Below are 21,580 nucleotides of genomic sequence, written 5' to 3' on the forward strand. Positions count from 1 at the left end.
TTCCCCAACAGAAAGGCTCAAGGGCTGGAAGGCGTAACCTTGAACCAGCTAGGCTGGTTTAGGTGCTCACTTCAGGCAAGCGATTTTCCAACGTGCTCTGTAATTCTGAATGCGTCATCTGAGAGTCGTATTGGGTCTGGCTTCAAATGTTTGCAAGACCTCCATCTGTTGGAGTTGTAGGTACTCAACACTTCTGGATAACCAGAGACTAACATGCCATCCTCTGCAAATGTTTTCCCTTTATTTTCCCAGTTTTGCCTCCACTCATACCACTCACACACTGCATTAGCTCATAAAGCAGCAACGACAATCCCCACCTCCAGGTTCTGCCCAAAAAGAGAAGGTGTGGATACTACACAAGTCTATCCCCAAACTCTCAATAATCTGGTATTGGATTGAATTCTGGCGACTGAGGCCATTATTTGCATGCAGCCATTACATGAGCAAATAAGGTGTTTAAGGCACCTCTCTGAATGGGCTCTAAAGATTAGTTAATGTTTATACAGCCCGTTGAAAACTGAAATGACTGCTACATGCTAAGTATTACCATCACTGGGGATCCATTTAAGTAAAAGCAGGGCAGAAAGTGAAGGAAACAAAACTTATTTCTTCTGTCCAGCACAATTATTGCCAGACTTATGCATGCTAAAATCACCCAATAACCCATCTAAGAGAGTAAATTAATGTTTATGCTATTAAGTTTAGACAATCTTATGCTGAAAGCTTTTCAAACTACAGGAAATTGCACGTTGTGCAGGGACAACTGTATACAATTACAGTGATTTTGTAAAATGGCAGAGATATAAAGCAGAAACTGAGTGGCCGGCAAGGCTTCTAAATCACACAGATAACAATTTTGTCCTGGAGGGCCAGTAGTCTACAGCTTTCACGCAGCTGTTTCTAGAGATGGGAATTGTGGCCATAATCTCAAAATCCAAGCTGACTGAGTGCATTGCACACCTGTATCTGCAAGGTAACGACAGACAGGTGGGATCAGCACATACCACTGCTGCCATCCTGGAGTCATCAGACATCAGCCAGATTTATTATTATCCCATCTTGCACCACCAGCCAGCACCCATAGTAAAAGCGTCACCGAAAAGGACACTTTTGCTGGAAATATTTGAATCAGCCCCAGTGTTTCTTTAGGATGCAAAAGCTCCAAAGAGATACAAAAAGCACAAACATGAAATCCAGCAAGTGTGATGCTCTCCCAGGCAGAAAGCTCCCAGATGCTTTGCTAAAGGCCACAGCAATATGTCTGCTTTATGCCTGTTTTCATGAAGGACTGTTTAACAGTACTTAGCGCAGCTCTACCTTGACACAGTAAACATCGTCTTAATACAGCCCAGGTAAAGCATTCAGCTTACCAAGTCCTACTGCACGCTTTGTCAAACATCTGAAGGACTGCAGTGCCTCTGACTTTTTTTCCGATGTCTTTCAGGTACAGAGCGGTACTAGAGGTAGTTTTCGTGAATGCAAAACCAGGCAGGGACTTGTAAAAGAGCTATCCGTCCTATTCTTTACCTCATTCATCGTACTGTTCACAGCTCTTTTCATCACCAGTCTCCCTTCCGCTAAACAATTTCAGAAGTGTCATTTGCACACGAAACGAGTATATATTATACTGTTCAGTTACATACGGTAGATTATCGGTTTGTGTGTATCAGCTAAGCAGAACGTCGACAGCTGTGTAGACACATCTCAGCTGATACTAAAAGAAGTCTTGCCGGCAGTTTTGATCTTAAAGTAAATACACTGAAAAACTTAACTCTAATTAGGCTGAAAGGCAGATACAATTTTCTGGAAAGAACACTAAATGAATGCTGCCGATAACACCATCTTTGCAAAATATCTTGTTCGGTTAGTCTTAAAAAGATAACATTTTCAAGATAAAATATTCTGACTTATGAGTGATACGTCCCTGCTGTTTGTGTGTTCACAAAAAATTGAATTTTGTATTTTAAGCTGTGCGTTATGCTTCATTAATATGAAATCACCATCCTGCATCACAGACATATTAGCCAAGCTCCAAGTGACCTAATTCATTTTTAATATTTCATAGTTTGTTAAAAGCTGAAACGAGAGATCACTAACACAGCTCTGACACCCCCTGTCATGAATCAAGAGATGTAGGGAAAAGGTCATGTACTTACTAACTGGCACCAAACGAAATTCATCACTATAAAATGAGAGAACAGAAATGAAGACTGTATTTCCCATTATGCTTCTCTCTTCGTAAGAGCATCCATCAGCTTACACGATACCAACAAGCAGAATTTATTTATATGCATGTCCCCCAATAAAAGGTCAGAGAGATGTGAGAAAGAGAAGAAATAAGGATTGCAGCCTTTGTCTAAACAAGAAGTAGTTCCTTCGCTTTAAAGCAAACTCAGCAGCAACAGCCTTTGAAGACCAAAAGGAGAAACAATTCCCAACCACATAAAGAAACTAACAAGTCCCTTATATGGCTAAGAATTGCAATGCCATTTTTTTTCCACAGCCGGAAAAATTAGAACAAGAGGGAAAAATAGAGCAAACTTTAAACAGGCAGTTCTCTGAGCACCAGGGAATTCACGCAGGCACATCATTCCAGTTTTAAGATCTGCCAAATACTTTCTTCTTTAAAGGGAAGGAGGACATTACACCAGGTGAGTCCCTGAAATCTAGATTTTAACTCTCCTGCTGTAACTATGGATACCTAGCTTTAAAAACCTTTTGTGAGGTAGCGGTACGCCAGGCTCCCTTATCTCCTCCTCTGGCGAAATGTCTCCACCTGAAGTCCCCTAATCTCCCTTTATCTCGCAGGTCACCAATGCGCCACCGTCAAGGTTTTGCCAGCTCCGGCACTGTGCATCCAGAACAGCCCCCTGCCCTATCTACTGCATCTTCAAGCTGCCTCTCGCCCTCCGGCAACCGAGGGGCGAAGGTTGCCAGCTTCTCACCCAGGAAGGCAACTAGATTGTATCGCACGTTGTTTCAAAGAGCCAGAGAATTTCTCGCAGGCAAGTCAAAGGGGACTTGATGGTTGATCCAGGCCTGCCGCCTCCGGTCGGCGCGAGGCCGCACAAGGAAAGGTCGGGCTCCCGTGCAGCGTCGATACTGAACTTTGAATGGCTCAGCCTGGCCAGTCTCTAAATATAGCTGGGCAGAGGAAGGGCTGTGAAAGGGGGTGGGGAAGGGAGTGGGACAGAAGCCAAATGAGCAATCAGTTAAATAAAACAACATTATGCCGGTCCACCCATAAGACTTTCCCGCTCCTCTCTGCCACGCTCCGCAGCAGAGTATTTAAAGGCAGCTTCGGCATTTAGTCTATTAATGCAAACTCACAAAATAAGAATGAATTGCTGTGTGAGTTGTACTTGGGGAAGGGGGTATACAAATCTGTTCAACATCTCTTCTTCTTGAATAAATTTGAATCACACAGGAGTGACATCACTTCCACTGCATGACAGCCCATAAATCATCATCAACCACACGGTACCATCCATAAAACATGTGTCATGGAGACACCAATGAGGAACAAAGTATCAGAGAGCTTTACATCGTAAACATGCAATCTTATGTGTCTTCAGGCTTCTACTATGATCTATATAAGTCAGGTGGTTTATTTCATTCATTTGCATCTGAATGAAGTCAACACAATTAACAGAGGAACCCTTACAGAAAATCTGTCCAAATAATTTCATCTGCATAAATTTATCACAAATAAAACACTTTTAAATGTAAATATTTACTTTTTAAGCAAATTACTATGTTTGATACTGAAGTTGACTTCACAACAAATAAGCAGAGAGGGAATTTATTCCCACCATGGTTGTGAGCAAGCATAGAAACAAACAAGGAAGACATGAAGAAAGAAAGGAGGAAAAAAAAAAAAAAGTCTTTGCATCCAAAAGTAGGAAAAATAACCTTTTTCTCTTATTTGACAGTGTCAGGACTGAAAAGTCTTTCAACTAATGAAAACTTCTAGGAGAAGAGATTAGACTTTGCTGTAAACGAACAAAACCAAAAAGACGGTATGGCTGAGGAATTCAACAGGAGCCTCCAATCTGCAACTACCTTTGTTTCACTTCTCCATTTAGAAACACTGTATCCTCAGAAAAGACCTACACAGAAAACTGACTTGTTTCAAAGTTCAAAGAGGCTACACAGTATTTTTATCTTAAGAATTATATAAATAAAAGCAAAACCAGTTCTCTGCTCTACCCTTTACTTTTTGTGGATTAACCACGCTTACTTTGTCACAGAAATTGCTAATCTTCATTACAGGCACTGGGCTCCGTGCAAGACATCTCCTATGGCAATTAGACTTCCACTACGTATAAATCATATCTCAACTCTGGCAGAGAAAGAAACAGACAGAAATACAGAGCATCTGGGTTTTGCAGCTCATTCTCTAAAATTAGAAATCAGAATAAATAATGTTAAATATTTTATAGCTATAGAAAACCTAAAATGCTGTTACGCGTCAGATAAGGTATGTCCTCACCCACAAGTATGATGTTGAATCATTTTGATAGACAGTTATTGTTTCTTTTGTAATCTGTATTTATTTTTTTTAAACCTGCATATTGTTCAGTTGTCCCGCTTTTGCCATGGAGAACAGTATGTGCTTTGTGGGCCTGATTCTGCATTACTGAAGACGACTGAAGCTCTTTCATTGATTTTTCAAGGGAAGCAGAACAGATCCCTCTCACTATAACTTCTATTCAATAATATTATTGTTAATCAGCTACTTAAAATATTGGTATGGCGTTCTGCATCAGTAGACGCTATTCTCAGGCTGATACCCTGCACATTTAGAGTTCTCTGTGTAGAAGTGTTTACTTCTAAACTTCCCTGCATCACTCAATCTTGCTCTTACGAGTGGGAAAGCAATTGCAAAACATCACTACACAAACACTCACAATATAGTCTGTGACAATATCTGAGTAAATCACTGTTCTCTGTCTCCCTTCTCTGCCCATCTGCAGTCTTTGGTATGGAACAACTATATCATAAAAGCTCTTATTCACACATGCTTTTGATATTACACTATTTAATCGCATACAGCTGTAGCTGATGAGACTGTTACAAAACACAATTTTAATGCAGCACTGGAAGCAAGTTCTGGAGACACATCAACCGTTTTCCTCTACATAAAATTTCTAACATTAAAAGACTTTTCTTCAAGAAAAACAAAACAGAAAATAATAATAATAAAAACAGCTCACTCATTTTTTAAAAATCTGCTTCTCTTCCCGGACACTCCGGAATGGGCTTGTTTGCATGTGAACTCAAAGTCCCTGCCTGTAGTATAGATAGTGACAAACCCACTTCCCCTACACCAAAAAAAAACCACCAAAAAAAAAAAAAAAACCTGCTTGCAATTATATGCAGAGGGAACACTATCCAGGCTACTTACAGCAGGACCTGAAATGAACTCAGGCATCCTCCTTGGAACGCTTATCTGTTTTTTAATTCATGGAAATTTAAGAACTTACAGTTTGATGATTTTTACGAACATACTTGAATTAACCTCTGAATATACCATCAGGCTTACTTTGAAAGGCATTCCCCTTCCCCCCCCCAAAAAAAAAAAAAACAAAAAACAGCCCAGTTATGAAGCACAGTACCGTATTTTTGAAGGTCCACCTTGTATAACTCATTCTAAATTGTAACTATCAATACACAGCATTTGCTACAAGATCTTCATAGCCTAATCTGGCAAATGCTTGTAATTTCCACCTTTTGTTATGGAAGTAAATTATATCCTTACAAAACAGATCTCCATAGCAAACAGTAATACACAAATATTCAAAAGAGTAAAATTTGAACTTTCCTTTCCCACAGTTGTGTTTTGTTTTTTTTTTAATTTAAACAGACTTGTACTGAGACAGCACATGAAAGGAAGATCAACTAAGAGATTCAACATTGTTTTAATATACATCATGGTGTCCCTTACCAGCAGCAAAATTATTTTTAACCAGGCATGTAAGGATAAATGGCATACAGAAATGGAAAACAAACGATTTCATATATTTCTGCATTTTGCAGAGGAATATAACCTTTATCTTCCTTATTGTTTAAAGCAACTGGCAAAATACTAGAGTTAGATATTAATATTACTGTCAAAATTACAGCCAGGCTTAAGTATTTTTAAATGGCATTTAAACGAATTCATATTTCTTTCGGGCAGCTCTCGGAGGCATTTAAAACACGCTGTGACGTACTGAATCAAACAGGGGCTAAGTGCGAACGAACTTCATTCCTAGAAATGCATTTCTCTATTTGCAAGTGTTTGCCTTTACTTTGGCACAATCACATGGGCTCCAGCTAGACTTTTGAGCTCTGGCAGCAATCCAAGCTGCAGATGGTTGGAAATGCAGCCTGAAATCAGTGTGTGGTTGATGAATTACTCCTTACACCTGACCCCTGCTTCACACCAGGCACCAAACACAATCCGAACACTACCAGCCAGAGAAGCCCTGTCAGGCATCTCCGTATCTGGAACGCTTGCTTCAAGGCCTTCTGTATGGCCAGATGGCCAAAAGTGGGGAATGCGGTAAACTCGCTAAACAGAAACGTGAGTGACAAAAGAGCATGGGATTGGTAGGTACAAGGTGAAGAGAGGCAAGAGCTCTGCGCCAATTCCAAAAATACGCTTTCTAAAAGAGGCCGATGGAGTGAGGAGGGAGGCGTGCTCATGGCACACAACTGAAAGAGGTCCACAACTCCTTTGTGCCAAAGGATGCCCTAAAAATGGCAAAAAGGAAACAAAATATATACACACACCCAAATGTGTACCCGTAAAATGACTTTATTGAGCTTAAACTTTTCTGAGTGCACCTGTTTGAATTGCCCAATTGTTTTTTCCTCAGCTGGGGCACGTATCTGTCACTTCACCAACATGCTCGTTAAGCCACTCTTGCCTGCGGGCCAGCCTGCACACTTTTCACATCCGTAGAGACAGGATTTTTATTCATGTAGGTGTTGGGAAATCACACTTCTTTCTTTTGCATGTGTTTACATGTGCATCAGGCATACAGAGATGAAGAGTTACTGTGGGTACAGTAAACGCTGCTCTCTATTTGGGGTATTTCAGCCTTCTGGCTGGGTAACGGAGTCAACACCATGAGAGTTAAACTACCAAACCCGAACCATGACTAATAGGTAGGAAATATCTGGAGAATGCATGAAAGCAAACCACACAGAAATAGCTGTTAAACTGGCATATTTTTACCCCAAATACAGGTACAGCGATCGCAAACCAAACAACTCCTGTCAGGAGGTAACTGTGGCACCTCCTCCTTTCTACCCAAGCGACTCAGGTGGTTTTTTTCAGCAGAACGTTTGCAGAGAGAGCTCACCCCAGCTCTAGGTCTAATCATAAGCTAAAAAAGACAAAAACAAAACACAAAGACAAAACACAGTGTCTACTAAACAAGAGACTCATATATTCAAATAGTTCAGTTAATATTTTTCTCCCCTTTTTCTTATCATTACATGATATTTCATGGTGCTTAGTTTTGTTTTCCACTATGCAAAATGGCAAAGAGAAAAGAATTTGCTCTGGCAAGTAAGAAACTAAAGAAATAAGTTCAGACCACAAAGCAAGATTTGGCTTCACTATCATTTCATATGTGACAATTTACAACATACTCCTGTAAACAAGTTGAGTAGTTACGCCATCAGCAAGGATGCAACTAAGGAAAATTCACTATATGTCTCAAAATAAAATAAAAAACTACTCCAGATTCTCATCAGATATACATGAGCTGAACCACCTCCATGCAACATTCTTTGCAGCAAGAACACAAGAATATCCTTCACTTACAACAGTAACCAAAAATGTTTATTCTGAAATAAACTCCTGGGACAAATGGACTCTGCTCTCAGGATCTGCCTAAAGAAGTTCCAACAATGTACTTTCAAACTGCAGTTGCCAGACAGCGTCATGCCAAAATGAGAAAAATAAGGTTATGTCTTTCCTCAAAGTCAGGGCTTGTCCTTAAGAGACATATTAAATTCCTTGCAATTATCTCTTAAAAATTGACCTTCCTCCCATGTTTTCATTTTTGGATGACAATGGGTTTGTCTAAACCTGCAATTAAAGTTTTAGCTTCAGTGGTGGCATCTGATAACGAAGAAGTACAAGTAAATTGAATAATAAGAGTGTGTGCTTCACGACACACTAAAAACTTAAAGCAATCAGACAAACATATGGAACCCATTTTTTCTATTTATAAACCCATTACCCATATAGCTATTCATTTACACCATTTCTGCACAACAACATGCTAACTATGTTAGAAGACACAAACACAGAGTGTAGGCTGAGGTCTTGCGCAGCTCTGTGCTCCCCTGTGAGAAGGACGTGATGTACAGTAACGTGGTACTTCTCAAAGAACCACCGAGACAACTTCACCAAACGAGCGAAGCTAAAGGAGCGCTTCACCCAACACGCTGGGGAACATGAATATCCAAACTTTGCCCATTGAACATGCTGCCACTCCGAGTTTCACAAGCTGTACACGAATGCCATAAGAAAGCCTAGAATTTCTTTCTTAATTACAAATGAATGCACCCCCCCCAGCATGTATGACTATGAGCATAAAAACACATTCTTTCTGTAGAGCTGAATCCTACCATGCGCAGTACAAAGAGCAGTTTTTGGAAAATAAAAAGCTGGAGTTCACAGGACAGCTGGAATCATACAGGGGTTTATTAATATGTGTTGCTCCAATAGGCATGATAAAAGATACAGCTCTCCACCACAATGTTATTTGATTACCCGACTATTAGCTTTAGACATACAATGGATCTAACTGCTTTAAAATGTCCCAGAAGCTGACGGCTAGCTTTAAGGTAACAAAATCCAGATGCTGCCTGTCTGCACTGCTCTAAACTCTTAAGGTCTATAGAAGGGAAATACTTGTACACATGTGTATACATATGTGTGTGTATGTGTGTTTATTATTTAGGTTTTATGTCTGCACTTAGCTGCCGAGCAAGAAAAAAAAATTAATGCCATATAAAATGTATCACCAATTTGAAATGTTACCTGTCCTTACAGTAACAGTGCATGTGTGCAAAGACAGACGCACATGACTTTTCACGGGGTTGATAATTTTATATACCAGCTATAAAAGTGCATTTAATTTATTTTTTTAAAGCATCGGGTTAAAAAAAGCCACGGTACGGAAAAGCTATTGTTACTATTTTAAGCTCAAATACAATGTTAATTTCCTCGAAAAGCTTATTTTACGAAGTTAAAAAAAAAAAAAAAGAGAAAAAAAGGACAAAAAAAAAAAAAAAGACAGACAAACTGTAAGCTATGCGAGTGAAAAGCATGGAATGTCCAATATTTCTCCTCCAATACTCGAGGCTATTGTTCTTTCGAAAAAACACCATCAATTGTTTCATGTCCTTGGCTTGCCAGGTTTTGAGGAATAGCATCAGTCTGCGTCCCCCAATCCCCCAAACAGTTAAAGCTATAGGCAATATTGCAGTCGAGCTAGTGACGGGCTGCTGCTGCAACAGCAACAATACACACTAAATGGTCACAAAGGTAAAACGCAATTTGGATCAACCTTGAAAGGAAGAGAAAAAAAACCTCCGAAAATTATAAAAATCACTCCAAAATACAAAATTTAAAAGGCTACATTTTATATATATAAAAAAAAATGTGCACAATACAGTGAAAGAAACAGCAGAGCAAAGACGCGAGAGGCAACCCTGCCATGAATTACAAGGCTGTAATCCTATTGAGTGGTTCTGGTGTCATCGCAACTCCAACCAGCCTGAATCACAGTTTTGACAATTAGTTAATTTATATAATGCAGTAGTCAGGCTATAAACATTAACGGGAAAGTAATTTTATTAATAAGGAAATATAACTTATCCTTTCAGAACCGCAGGCAGATCAACATGCTTCAAACCAAAAGTCTGGAGAAGTCAGCCTCCCCCGTGGCACTTCACCACACACAGATGCACACGTCAAATGTCCCATGTGTTAAATTTGCCACAGAAGCGCAATGTGTGTATGTGTATGCAGTGCCACATGCACGTGTGTGCACCCTGCCTATTTTTTTTTTCCCCTCCATAAAGGACACTAGTTCATTAACTGAAACTGTTAATCAGTGGCTGTGAGGTCACACTTCAGAATAGTTTTCAATTTTTTTTCCTTTTTTCTTTTTTAAATACAGTGTCCTAACAGGGTTGGCAAACTTTCGTTTTAGGGATTTCTTTTGTTACTGTCCCTTGGTCACACAGGAAATCTTTTCAGAGAGCAGACTATTATACAATGGCATTAGAAAAATAAAGCTTTAATTAACTAACTCATGGCCAGGTAGCATCGACTTCACTCAGCTTCTTGAGAAGGCACAGGCCTGCTTTCCAGTCTGCTGGCACTTTAGAAATTATTAAGAAAAAAAAAAAAAGAAAGAAAAGGGAAGAGTCCGCGCTTGGATCTGCTCTCCAGAAGTAGCTACCCTCTATTTCTAGACCTTTTAAACGCAAGAGAGTACAGCCGTATCATCCTCAATATTTAATGAAATATTAAAAGCAGTGCAATGCACTGAAACAAACTCCACCAGATTTACAGTCGGTTAGCTCCGAGCTCTCCTCCGAGCTCTACAGCATCTCCTCCTCAGCTGATTAAAAGTTTGAGTTGCCACAGACAGCTCTTCTAACAGCAAAACGCTTTTAAGCTCCCAATAAACTGCAGAGACCACTAGAAGAGCCACCAAAACAGTGTTTCGTGTCTGATGCTGTCCAGAGCAATCTTTATCCTATGCCATCATAAACACACTACCTGCCCGGTGTTACGATAGCGTTAACCGCACCGCTCTCCCCAAACAATAAAAGGAATTAGCCGACGCCAGCAGCCCCTGGGAAACAAACAAACAAACAAAAAAAAAAAAAAATAAAAAAAATAAAAGAAACGAAGGGGAGGGCAGGCAGTAACCTTCCTGCCTCTCTCACGCCTGCTTTCTGCCTACCAGCTCGGCTCTGCGTGACACTGAACCCGAGGAAAGGCGAGAAAAAAGAAAAAGCCCAGGAAGGCAGAGGCGAGCCGGCGATGTGCGCGGCTCCGCTCCCCAACGCCCGCCGAGCGCCCGGCCCCGCCGGCCCCTACCTTGGTTTGGAGATAGTGGGGGTAGTAGTAGGTGTACTGGGGGTACATTGGCTGCTGGTCCAGGCGTTTGCCCATGTAGCTGGAGTCCTTCTGGCTGGTGCAGGGAACTCGTTGGCAGGGTGTAGTGCCCCAGGGCCTTTCTTCCTCTCACGCCGCTATTCCTGACAGCGCGGGCGACGGAGGAGGAGGAGGAGGAGGAGGAGGCTGCCGAGACTTCCTCGCCGTCTACCGTGCGCTACTTCCAGCGCAGCCAAAAAAGCGCCCGCACGCACATATATAGGGGGTTGGGAAGGGGGGGGAGTTCTGCGGGGGTGTGTGTGCGTGTGTGTGTATGCGGGGCTGGGTGGGTGGAAGCCCCCTGCCCGGCTGCCCGCGGCGGAGCAGCCCGCCTGCCCCGCTGGCAGCAGCGTGCCTCCGGCGGTGCCCGCTGCCCGGTTCGGGAGGGAGAGAGGGGCGGGAGAGAGGGAGGGAAACGTCCTGCCAGAGGAGCCGGGAAGACAGTGCAACTCCAAACCTCCGCAGAGCCGCTCGCTCCCCTCGTCCTCTCCTCGGCTCGCTCCGCTCTCGAGCCCTCCCCTCTCGCTCCCCACCCGCCCCCCTTCCAACAACCGAGGAGGAGGAAAAAAAAAAAAAAAAAAAAAAAAAAAAAAAAGGAAAAAAAAAAAAGAAAAGAAAAAAAAAGGGGGGGGGGAGGGAAGAGCCTTCCCCAGCCTAGTTGCCGCTGCCTCCCTCACGGAGTGACATGGTGCTCAGGGCTCGTCCTGTCTTTCATTCAAACCCCCTCCGCGCCGCGCCGCCGGTGGGAGGGACCTCGGCGCGCCGCTCCCCCGGGAGGCCGGCGCAGGCCCCGCCGCCGCCTCCGCGCCCCCGCCCGCCGCCGCGGCCCCGGCCCCCGCCCCGCTCCGCCCCGCTGTCCGCGGCCTCGCCGAAAAGCGGCCGTGGGACTCGGGAAATCCTAACGGCGGGGGCGGGGGGGAGAGAGAGAACCCCCACAACGCATATTTTTTTTTTTTATTTTTAATTTTTTTTTCTTTAAGAAACAGGCAGGGGAAGGGCACGGAGCCCGGTCACCGAGTAGGGAAGTCGTCGTCCTCGCCAGCCCGCCCGCCCCCCCCCCAAAGGCCTCCTCACAAAAGTACTCCGTACCGTCATCCGGCCCTCGGCGGAGGGGCGACCCGGGGCCAGACATATTAAATACATACTTTGTTAGACCGCTTATATAAGACTTGGTTTATTTAAAGTTGGAACAAAATGGAGGAAAAGGGTAAAGAGGAAACTCGCCCGGCCTGACTTAGGAGTGCCCTCACCCAGACGCGTGAAAACACCACAGTGCCACAAAAGTTACCCGCGGGCTCCATTTCACCCACAAAAAACGGCCGCCCCCCTCCCCAGCCGCAGCCCCAGCAGCAGCCCGCCCCGTGGCCCGCGGGCCCAGGTGAGGGCCATCAGTGGCCCCCGCAGCTGGCCGGGAGCCCCACACCTGCCACAGATCCCCAGTGTGCGGGACCCGTGTCAGCGCAGCCATCCCAAATATTTATCCTCCGAAAGACGAGAAGGAAGGGTATGTCTTGCAACAGGACTATAAATCACCAGTAAGAAAGTGGGCGAATAATGAAATGTTTCCTCTTGTACACAAATCCCAGCGTTTCTCCTTTTTTTTTAATCACTTATTCCTTTAACACGTCATCAAATTCCTGGGCCTTTCTACGGTGGCTTTCCCTATTTATAAATTCGGGGGGTAAAAAAAAATGTGGGGCAGCAGTTTCTTTCTGTTTTTATTGAAATCATCGGTAGTATTGCAGCAGGATTGTCAGCTGCTGTATTATCAACCAAATTGCTTCAGGAAAAAAAAAAAAAAAAGAATTATAAAAAGAATTTCTTTAAAGGGACACTTCTCAAGGCTGGTAGAGCTAAAATTAGACTTGCCAGCTGTGTTTTGGTTTGCGGGCACGTGCTTGCACATGACAGGAACATGGAAATATCACGCTTTACTCTGGCAGTTTGCTGTTCTCGTAAGCAGAGGGTTTTGTTATGGATTCCTGTAAGTGCCCCATAGCCAGTTAGTTCACGAGCAGAAGAAAGCAGCTGAAGGAAACGGGCAGTGCGGGAAGCCGTGCGCGTGCTCGAAATACTGCCTATAGATCTGTGGGCACTCCACAGATGATGCACTGTGCTTTCATCACCAGGCATTAATAATTATTAATTATCAGCATTTAGGTACCAGTCCTGTGCCACAGGGTAGGAACAAGGTGCCACTCTTACACAAGTATTTGCCCCATGTTTCAGGAGAAAAACTTCTGCGAAACGAGTGCTCTGTTCCCAGAGCACTGTACAGGCATTAACTGGGCGCTCTTGCCCATCCGGAGGAGCACTGTGGAGCACTACCATCGCCCCAGCTCCCAAACCTGCCAAAACAGCTTCAGAAGAAAGGCCAGGTTGGGTAAACTATGGAGTTTTTTCAGTTCCTACTGGAGTGCAAGCTGGCCAGGACCACGTAGTTCCTCAGAAGCTCAGAGCAGAGGTGAAGAAAGGAACGGGAGGAGAAGCCTGCAATTCCAGGCTCCCAGCCTTATGCTGGGTTTATATCGCCTGCTCAGCTTTAAATACGCTGCCTCTCATGGTAGTGTGCGATACTCCAGTGATACTCCTGCTTACAGTTTATTTTCTCCCCCCCTGCTTTCCCCGAGGGTGAAATAGACTGTTTGAGGGTTGGTATCTGCAGAAGTGAGTAGTGATTACTTGACGGTGCGTGATACTTTTGAGCCTGACAACTTTCAGATTGTTCTTTCAACTGCCAGAATTAAGTTGTTGTGCTTCTCTCCCCACCTTCTCACTTTTCCCTCAGGATATTAATGCAGTTTTTCTTGCTAAGCGGTTTGCTTGTAGAAATGGATGTAACCAGATTTGGGGGAAGAAAGAACCTATGTGTACAGGGTGAAATAAAAAAGAAATACTAAGGAAGTAGAAAACGGCGCATTCTGACCCAGAGATCTATCTGAACATACGGCAAGGTTTGCCGTGGCCATTATTTTAAGACCAGGAAGGACCATTTTGGCTATTTCACCTGACTACTGTGACTATTTCACATCATGCTATAAAATTTCAACACAAGATTTCCACAGACCCTCCCATCACACACACTGACCAGTAGCACCAGCTGTCCTCACAACTGGGAAAAGGTCGGGAGCTGCAGGAGAAGCCAGACTGTTACGCGAGCGGGTAACCTTCCTCCTGCTCTCTCCCAGCAAAAGTCTTAAATATGCAGATGGTTTGGATTTCCCTTTTCACCTGTAATCCTGATGAGGTGCCGAGCAGTCTCTGCTGTGTGTTCCGAGTGCTCAGCACCTCGCATGACCAGCCTTCAGTGATGCAAGATAGAGCAGAGGCAGCAAAAATAGGAATTCGATATAAAAGAGTGAGGGGCCAAGGGGAGAAGACAGGAGGCAATATAGCATAGCAAAAATGCAAATGAACAGCCACAAAAGCAGATTTAGATAGCACACAGCCTCTGAACAAATGCTAGCACTGGAAAATGGAAAATTTCCATTTGCAAAATACAGACATCAAAAAGATCATCTGTGACTCGGGAGCACACTGTTTAAATAGAATCCCCTTCATTTTCTGGCCTGTGCATTTGAATAACTGAATCCACTTGCAAACTGAAATAGCAGTTTGCCTACCGAGTGTTAAGTATAAATGTTCCTCAAAAGAAAAGACAAGCTGTTCGATCCCAGTGAGCAACAGCGAGCAAACTTCACAACTTTTCTTCCTCCTATTGAAGGCTCGTTATCAAGCCCAGGCCAGGGCCACTTGCGAGAATCCAGCGAGCAAGCCGAGTCCTGGAGCACCCACTAAGGCACTGCTGCCACCGGCATCACCGAGCCGGGGGGAAGATTCACAAGGCAAGCGAGCAATAAGGATCTCTTCAATGGGAAATTTAGAAATGAAATAAAGTAAGTGGGAACAGATCAACTGTAAACCAGACAGCCAAATACGTTCGAAGGCAGGTGCCAAAGAATATTAACTCGGCAACAACCGAAGCCGTGGATAAGAAACCCAGAGTTAACTGACAGGAAAAAAAAGAGAATGCTTCTCCTGGCAGCCTGAAGTACAGAAATTACATATGTTTGGATGTATTTTTACCTTTCATAAAATGCAGATTTCTTCATTCACAAAAAGTGAGTTAGAAGAAAAAAGCGGCCACCTAGTAGAAGAACGTAATTCAGTGGCTCTTATTTGCTAAAATACTCTTCTGTTTACACTTCTTTTCTTTTTTTTTTCCCCTTTCAATAAGCTTTTTATCTAGCACATGAAAACCTTCTAAGGTCACAGGTATCAGAATCAGGGAGCAATTCAAACATTTTCTATCTCCTTGCTCTTGAAAAACAGCAATACGTATTCTAGAAGTATTCACTTTTGACAAAATTATGTCAAAACTGTGTAAGCCAGGACTAAGGAAAATTTGCTTGTTGAGCAGCAGAAATACAGCTACCACCACCTAAAGCAATAGAATAGGTTAAAGAAAAAAAAGAAGAAAGAACAATTATCTTGGGCTTACATTTTTGACACTGTCTCTCTGCTTTTATTTTATTTATTCATTACAGCTATTTCAAAGGAGACCATAGTGATGCTTGACAGCTTGTTTACAATGGGTTACATGAAGAATACTGATTTTATTTCTAGATCTGTCAGCTCCTTCAGTCCAGGTACCTTAAAACTATATTGATGAACACAGAATCTTGCTATTTAGTAGTTCATTTATCAAGCTGATTTGCCTAAGGTTAGCTAACTGAATTTCTAACAAGCGATATATCCTGGTGCAACCATCAGCAAAGCATGTGATAACCGTGGAGGAGGTGGGGAAAAAAAAAAAGACACAGAGGAACAAAACACTTAGCTTAACGATGACAGCATTAAGTGTCTGGGATTGACAAAAATCTCTCTGAGGTGGGGGACGCCACCATTTTCAGATGTCCTCCTCTCACAAGAGACCGAACACCACTGAGGTTGGCTTTCCCCACACATGCACACCCTCCTGCCTGCATGAAAAATCAGCCAGGTTTGCTCTCCATTCTTCAGCACTACTCCTCGCAGCACCACAAACTGTAGAATTAGGCAGAACTGCAGATGGCCTAGAGTAAACCTGAAAGAGTCAATGTATGAGGTTTAGGGTAACAGCAAAGGCTTGCCATCTATCTGTCATTAGATATCATAATTTTTCACTTTTATCCTCTTCTATCTTAATACTATGGTTCAGGTATTTCCATTGGTCTACTTTTACAAAAAGGCCCAATCCTAAAGGAAATCTTCAGATAGCAGCAGAGTGAAAAATGTTGGGAAAAAGGCAGGTTGCATTGGTTCTGCTCTGTGAATAACAGTGAACATTCACTGCTATGAAATTGTTTGTGTTTTCCATCTGATCTAGTCTCCTACCTGCACAAGCCAATGAAACTAGCAGCCAGTTGTACAGGCAGCCCAAAGTTATGCGTTAAAGTCCTCTTTCTGCAGATGATAACGGATACAACCAAAGTAAATAACTTTATCTTTTTTCTTTTGTCTGCAGTCTGTTTCCCACGCATCTCAGAATGCTTTGCAAGTGTTAATTCATCCTGTGATGTGGAAGAGAGTTAAGTAACACGACAAGTCAGCGGCGATGCCCCAGTTGTCGTAAAGAACAGTGGGTTCCTCTCTCCTCACAAACCCTCACTGCATGGTGAAGGCCAAAGCAAAAAGGACTGATGGGGAGAAGGACTGGGACTTCCTTTCAGTTCTGGTAGAGGCTCATGAGGAAAGAAAGCACTGCAATGGCAGAGAAATGCAACGTGAAGAAACAGGAGAGGAACACGGGCTGTAGCGTATCACTGCTGTATCCTTAAATAGGATCCCACATCAATAATTTAGGGCTTTCAGAAAACACCAGGATTTTGCACAGGTTAGGAGACATGCCTTTCAAAGGTGATATTTTCTATAGCAGCTCCACATCACAATTAATAAGTATTGCATCTGTTCTTGAGTCTAAACTCTTAGGATAAAAAGGGTAAACAAACCCCCAAACAGTAAGAGGACTAACCAAGGCCATTTCACTCTTGCAGAATAGGAACTTAATACTACCAGCATTAGATGTAGTACGATTTCAGAGGGAGAAAATTCTCCACTTCCCACCTTCCTCCCTCCAAAGTCCTGCTTACTAGTCACTTTCCCCACCCTCTGTTTACTTAAAATCAGATTGTAATCAGGGAACATGAGATTTTTTTCTTAAGGAAGTTTATTCCTGAAGGTAATGGGGAGACGTAAATACACCGCCTGTTTACTGAGGCTCATAAACACATAAGAACACAGGCAATTAATTGTCACTGAGAGAGTTCCAGCAAGCATGGAAAATCCTAGCTTTTTAGGGCATGTTTAACTAAATGTTCACCCATCATGTACTGAATTACTTAGTGAGATATTAATTTTGTGCTCCAGCTGAGGGTAATCACAGAACAAACTGGCATTATTCAAGTTGCTCTATGAAATTACAGCGAGGGTAAGCTTAAGAACAAAGGCCAGCAGGAGTCGAGCCTCTCAACTTGAAAGGAATTATCTTTTCCTCTAATTGAAGTGAGGGCTGTTTTGTTTTGTTTTTTCTTTCCTTCCTCTTGCTAAATTTCCAACAACACTCCTTGGCAGAAGGTCTCCTTGCAATGGGGCTATCGCGGTTAAAGCCCAGGAGCAGGGGCTCATTTGCCTGGGAAAGTTTACTAACGTAATTGCACCAGCATCCTCGACAGCTAGAGTTACACCAGCCTAACGCCTCGTGTGAGCATTCCTACCCAGGAGCGATTACGCTGGTTAATGCCCCTATTTACGTAAACCCAGAAAGACTAGAGGTCTGGGTCCTGTTTTCCTGCTGGTGCTGCCCCTGACCTACGCCGTGACCTTGGAAAAACCACTTCTCCTTCTCCCTCCCTTCTGGCTCTGTCTCACGAGCTTCGACTGGAAGCTCTTTGTGGTGAGAACAATCTCTATGTTTTTACAGAATCACAGGGGAACCTTGATTTTGGTAGGGCACCAAAACAACACATCATCAGAAATCTGTAATAATGTATGTAAACAGCTTGTTCGTCCACCATCCAGACAGCTGCTGTTAGAGAACATACAGGCTGTGGCATTTTTTTTCATGGGAAAAAGTTAACAATAGGCAAGAATAGAGGGTCATCTCAGGCTACATTCCATCACTATCAAATATAATACTTTCTGCTTTCTCCATACTTATCCTCCCTAGCATGCCAAGACACATTTCTTCTTGTCTCTTTCATATCTGGCAGGCTTATTTGCCCACTAAATAACTCTTCATTTAATGCTGGCTGTAAATAAGGCCTTAAGGAGACTTTGCTAATAATTTCCATTTCATCTGCTAATAGATCCCCTTCTAAAATACAGTACAATTATGGCACTACCCTTGCAATTTATCCCAAAACTTTATTCAAAAGTGTTTGTAAAAGATGATTTTTCTTTATGACTATTGCAAATGTTATGGTCTTGATGAAATCTCAAAATATTACCTTTCTTTCCAGTTCATTTCAAGTTTCGATTTTTTTTAATTTTTTCATACAAATTTTGCCCTGACTGAACTGCAATAAGAAATCCCCTACTTTGTCTCCCTGAAAAAGGAAAAATCAAAGTCTAAAAAAACATCTCTAACATGTTTTCAAAAATATCTTAAGTAAAAGTTCTCTTTTCTCTACACATGTAGGAAAATATTGTTTAGGAATTATACAGATTAAAAACAACTATTTAGATCAGTCTCTAGGGAAATGTGTTCATCAGTTGTTTGTTTTTAATGGAAATTCATGACTGGAAAAAGCAATCTGCACTTTAGCTTGTCCCAGTAAGCCCTACAGTAATTCAGAGTCTATTCAGTCCAAAGTATTTTATAAATAAAGAAAAAACACAGGTTATGAGAAACTGTAATCTTCAGCCATAACAAAATGCTATTCTTCTCCTTCTCACCTAAATACAATCGGGAAGTGAAGTGGAAAGCACATAAAAACACTTACTAGGACCTCTAGTGCCTTGTTATCAACATGTAAAGCTTCCCCGTGACATTACAAGAAAAATTATAAGTGTCCACTAAATACGGAATCAAAAGATTGTGTGTAACAATTCCCAACAGAGGGGGAATTTCCGGCTCTCAAATTCTGTCTCACACAGATAGGGAGAAAATGCATAGCAACTGGAGAAATACAGTACTGGGAGTTGGGTAAAAAGTTCCACGTGCAGGTAAGCTGGAGACTCGAACCAATTCTACATTTTTCAAATCAGTTCACTCTTTTATAGGAATAATGGCATTTTTTTGTAATGGACAGCTTCCATTTACCACAGAACCAATGCAACTTGCTGTGCAAAATCAAACTTTATGTCACGCCAGATTACTGTCCATCATAACCAAAGAAAATGTATTGAACTGAATATATTTGGTTCAGGAAATCTGTATTTTGTCAGCTGCAGTATAGCTCATTGTCCATTAAACAGTACCAAGCCCATTCTGAACAGAGCACACCGTAAAAATGCTTAACCTCCCAATCCTATACATGTCAAACTTCCAGAACAAAAGGGAGGGTGATACCTGACATCTAACAAAAACAGAGTTAGGACTGCCACTTTCCTGTACCAGAGAAATTCTTTGGGTAAGAGATCATTTATTTCCTGCAAACAGAAAAATGCTAATTATAGCTCAAATCTTCCCTCTTTTCCTCCTATACCATTTTTTCCTTTTCCTTCCTCCCCTCCCTGGTGCATCTTTTCTTCAGTCTTTTTCGTCAAATATCTTTTGCCTTCAAAAAAATCTCATCAAATCTCGACATTCTCCTTCATCTAAAAGTTATCTGTTTTGAGAATAATTTGCCTGCCTTCTTTTATATATTCCAGCTGGAGTTTTTAATAAAGCACAGGGACTCAAGGCTACTGTATTTTTATTAGGAGATGGTAGAAACTTTATAATGATTTCTATTCACATTCAGGAAACGTTCTTCCCTGTTGTTCTACCCTGTTCACCTCTCCCAACATCCAATTCCCAAATCATTTTTACTCTGTAATCGTTCATCCATTTTGTCTCCTCTTCAGTTCTGTCCCCACCTAACCCTACCTTGCCAACACAAGTAGTTGCCTTTTCTTAATCTTTTCTCCCCCCCTTTTATTTTTTTGGTTGCCCCGATTCCTCAGTCACATATGCTTTAGGCTCCACAGATATTTTCTTACTTTTGTCTCAGTTCTTTGAATGTAGATCCAAAATATTCACGGGGGGAAAAAGATACTACTCAGCTATTCGTTTTAACTTGCTAATTCATCTTGCTAGTTGGGAGGAGAAAGCACTGTGTGCCATAAACATCTAAATTCACGTCAGCCGACATGCCTCAGCAGGGTAGGGGATAGAGTTAGGGAGTTTAAAACATAGTAGAAGGTAAGGATATTAAGTTCATCAATAGGGAAAGACTTGGGTCCCATAAACTAAGGATCCAATCAATGTCACGTCTTACTGACTTCTTTTCAATAAATGGATTTAAAGAAGTTTCTGCTAGGTATAGGTGTACACAGCTTCCCTTCTCCTCACAATTGCAAGTTGCACATCCCTGACATCAACACACTTGTCGGTTCAGGATCCTACGGCAGCAAAATATATCAGCTTACAAACATAAAAACAGTCTTTGCCAAAGATTTCTCACCTCACATACAACAGGGTAAGAATGACAAGGAGAAAACACTAAAAGTGAGTGGGAGTGAAATATTAATCTTTCCATACAGTTTTCCAGCTGAAATACTGACACAAAATCTGCTTGCAGGTAATTTGCGGTTTGGCCATTTGGTACGTTCCCACTGAGCAAAGGTAGACGTTTCTGTACACTAAAGAAGTTGTAGGAGAAAAACAAACAAACAAACAAACAAACAACTTAATTTCATTTAATTTGGGAGTTGTACTTTAGCAATAGCTATTTCTTTGTGCTAGTCATTTTATTTGAATGTTTTGCCAGAAGGGCCAGTAGCATTCTGTCGCTATGGGGGTTTGACATTTCCCATGATATTAGACCTCCATTTGAGTGAACTACTGGATTGTTCAAACCTCTACCATTCCTGTTGAATATTTTCATCCTATAGATCACATCCTCCCTTCGAATTCATGGTGAGAAATTGCAGTCAAACCATTTGTCCTTTTCTTGTTTCTCAAGAAAGACAGGAGGAGTTTTTCCTGCACTGGAACAAAGTGATGCCAAATGGAGGCGAAAATGGCCAAGCTTATCCAGCTTCTTCTCCTCGGATAGTGGATGGACGGAGCCCAATGGAACACAAACTTTCTTACTACCTGTGGAAGAGGGACCTGGAATTTGGCTGAATGGATGAGTCTTTCTGCTAGGGATGTGCCTTTTGCCTTTCTTGTGAAAACTTTCCAGATTTGGCCACATGTGAAACATCTGAAATCGC

The 21,580-nt window shown here is 42.2% G+C and overlaps 1 protein-coding gene across 7 annotated transcripts in view; it reads right to left on the bottom strand.

Annotated features, from left to right (window-relative positions):
• RBMS3 (RNA binding motif single stranded interacting protein 3) overlaps positions 1 to 21,580 on the bottom strand; it is a 723,251-nt gene that overhangs the window by 445,692 nt on the left and 255,979 nt on the right. For 4 of the 7 annotated variants that reach the window (XM_074151190.1, XM_074151188.1, XM_074151187.1 and 1 more), the window contains exon 1: positions 11,123 to 11,197. The exons of the other annotated variants lie outside the window; for them this stretch is intronic. In XM_074151190.1, the coding sequence (XP_074007291.1) occupies positions 11,123 to 11,197 (75 nt within the window). Of the gene's footprint in view, positions 1 to 11,122; positions 11,198 to 21,580 lie in introns of those variants that run through there. 7 annotated transcript variants of the gene reach the window in all.

Source organism: Numenius arquata, chromosome 7 (assembly GCF_964106895.1).
Source record: "Numenius arquata chromosome 7, bNumArq3.hap1.1, whole genome shotgun sequence".
Classification (NCBI taxonomy): Eukaryota; Metazoa; Chordata; class Aves; order Charadriiformes; family Scolopacidae; genus Numenius; species Numenius arquata.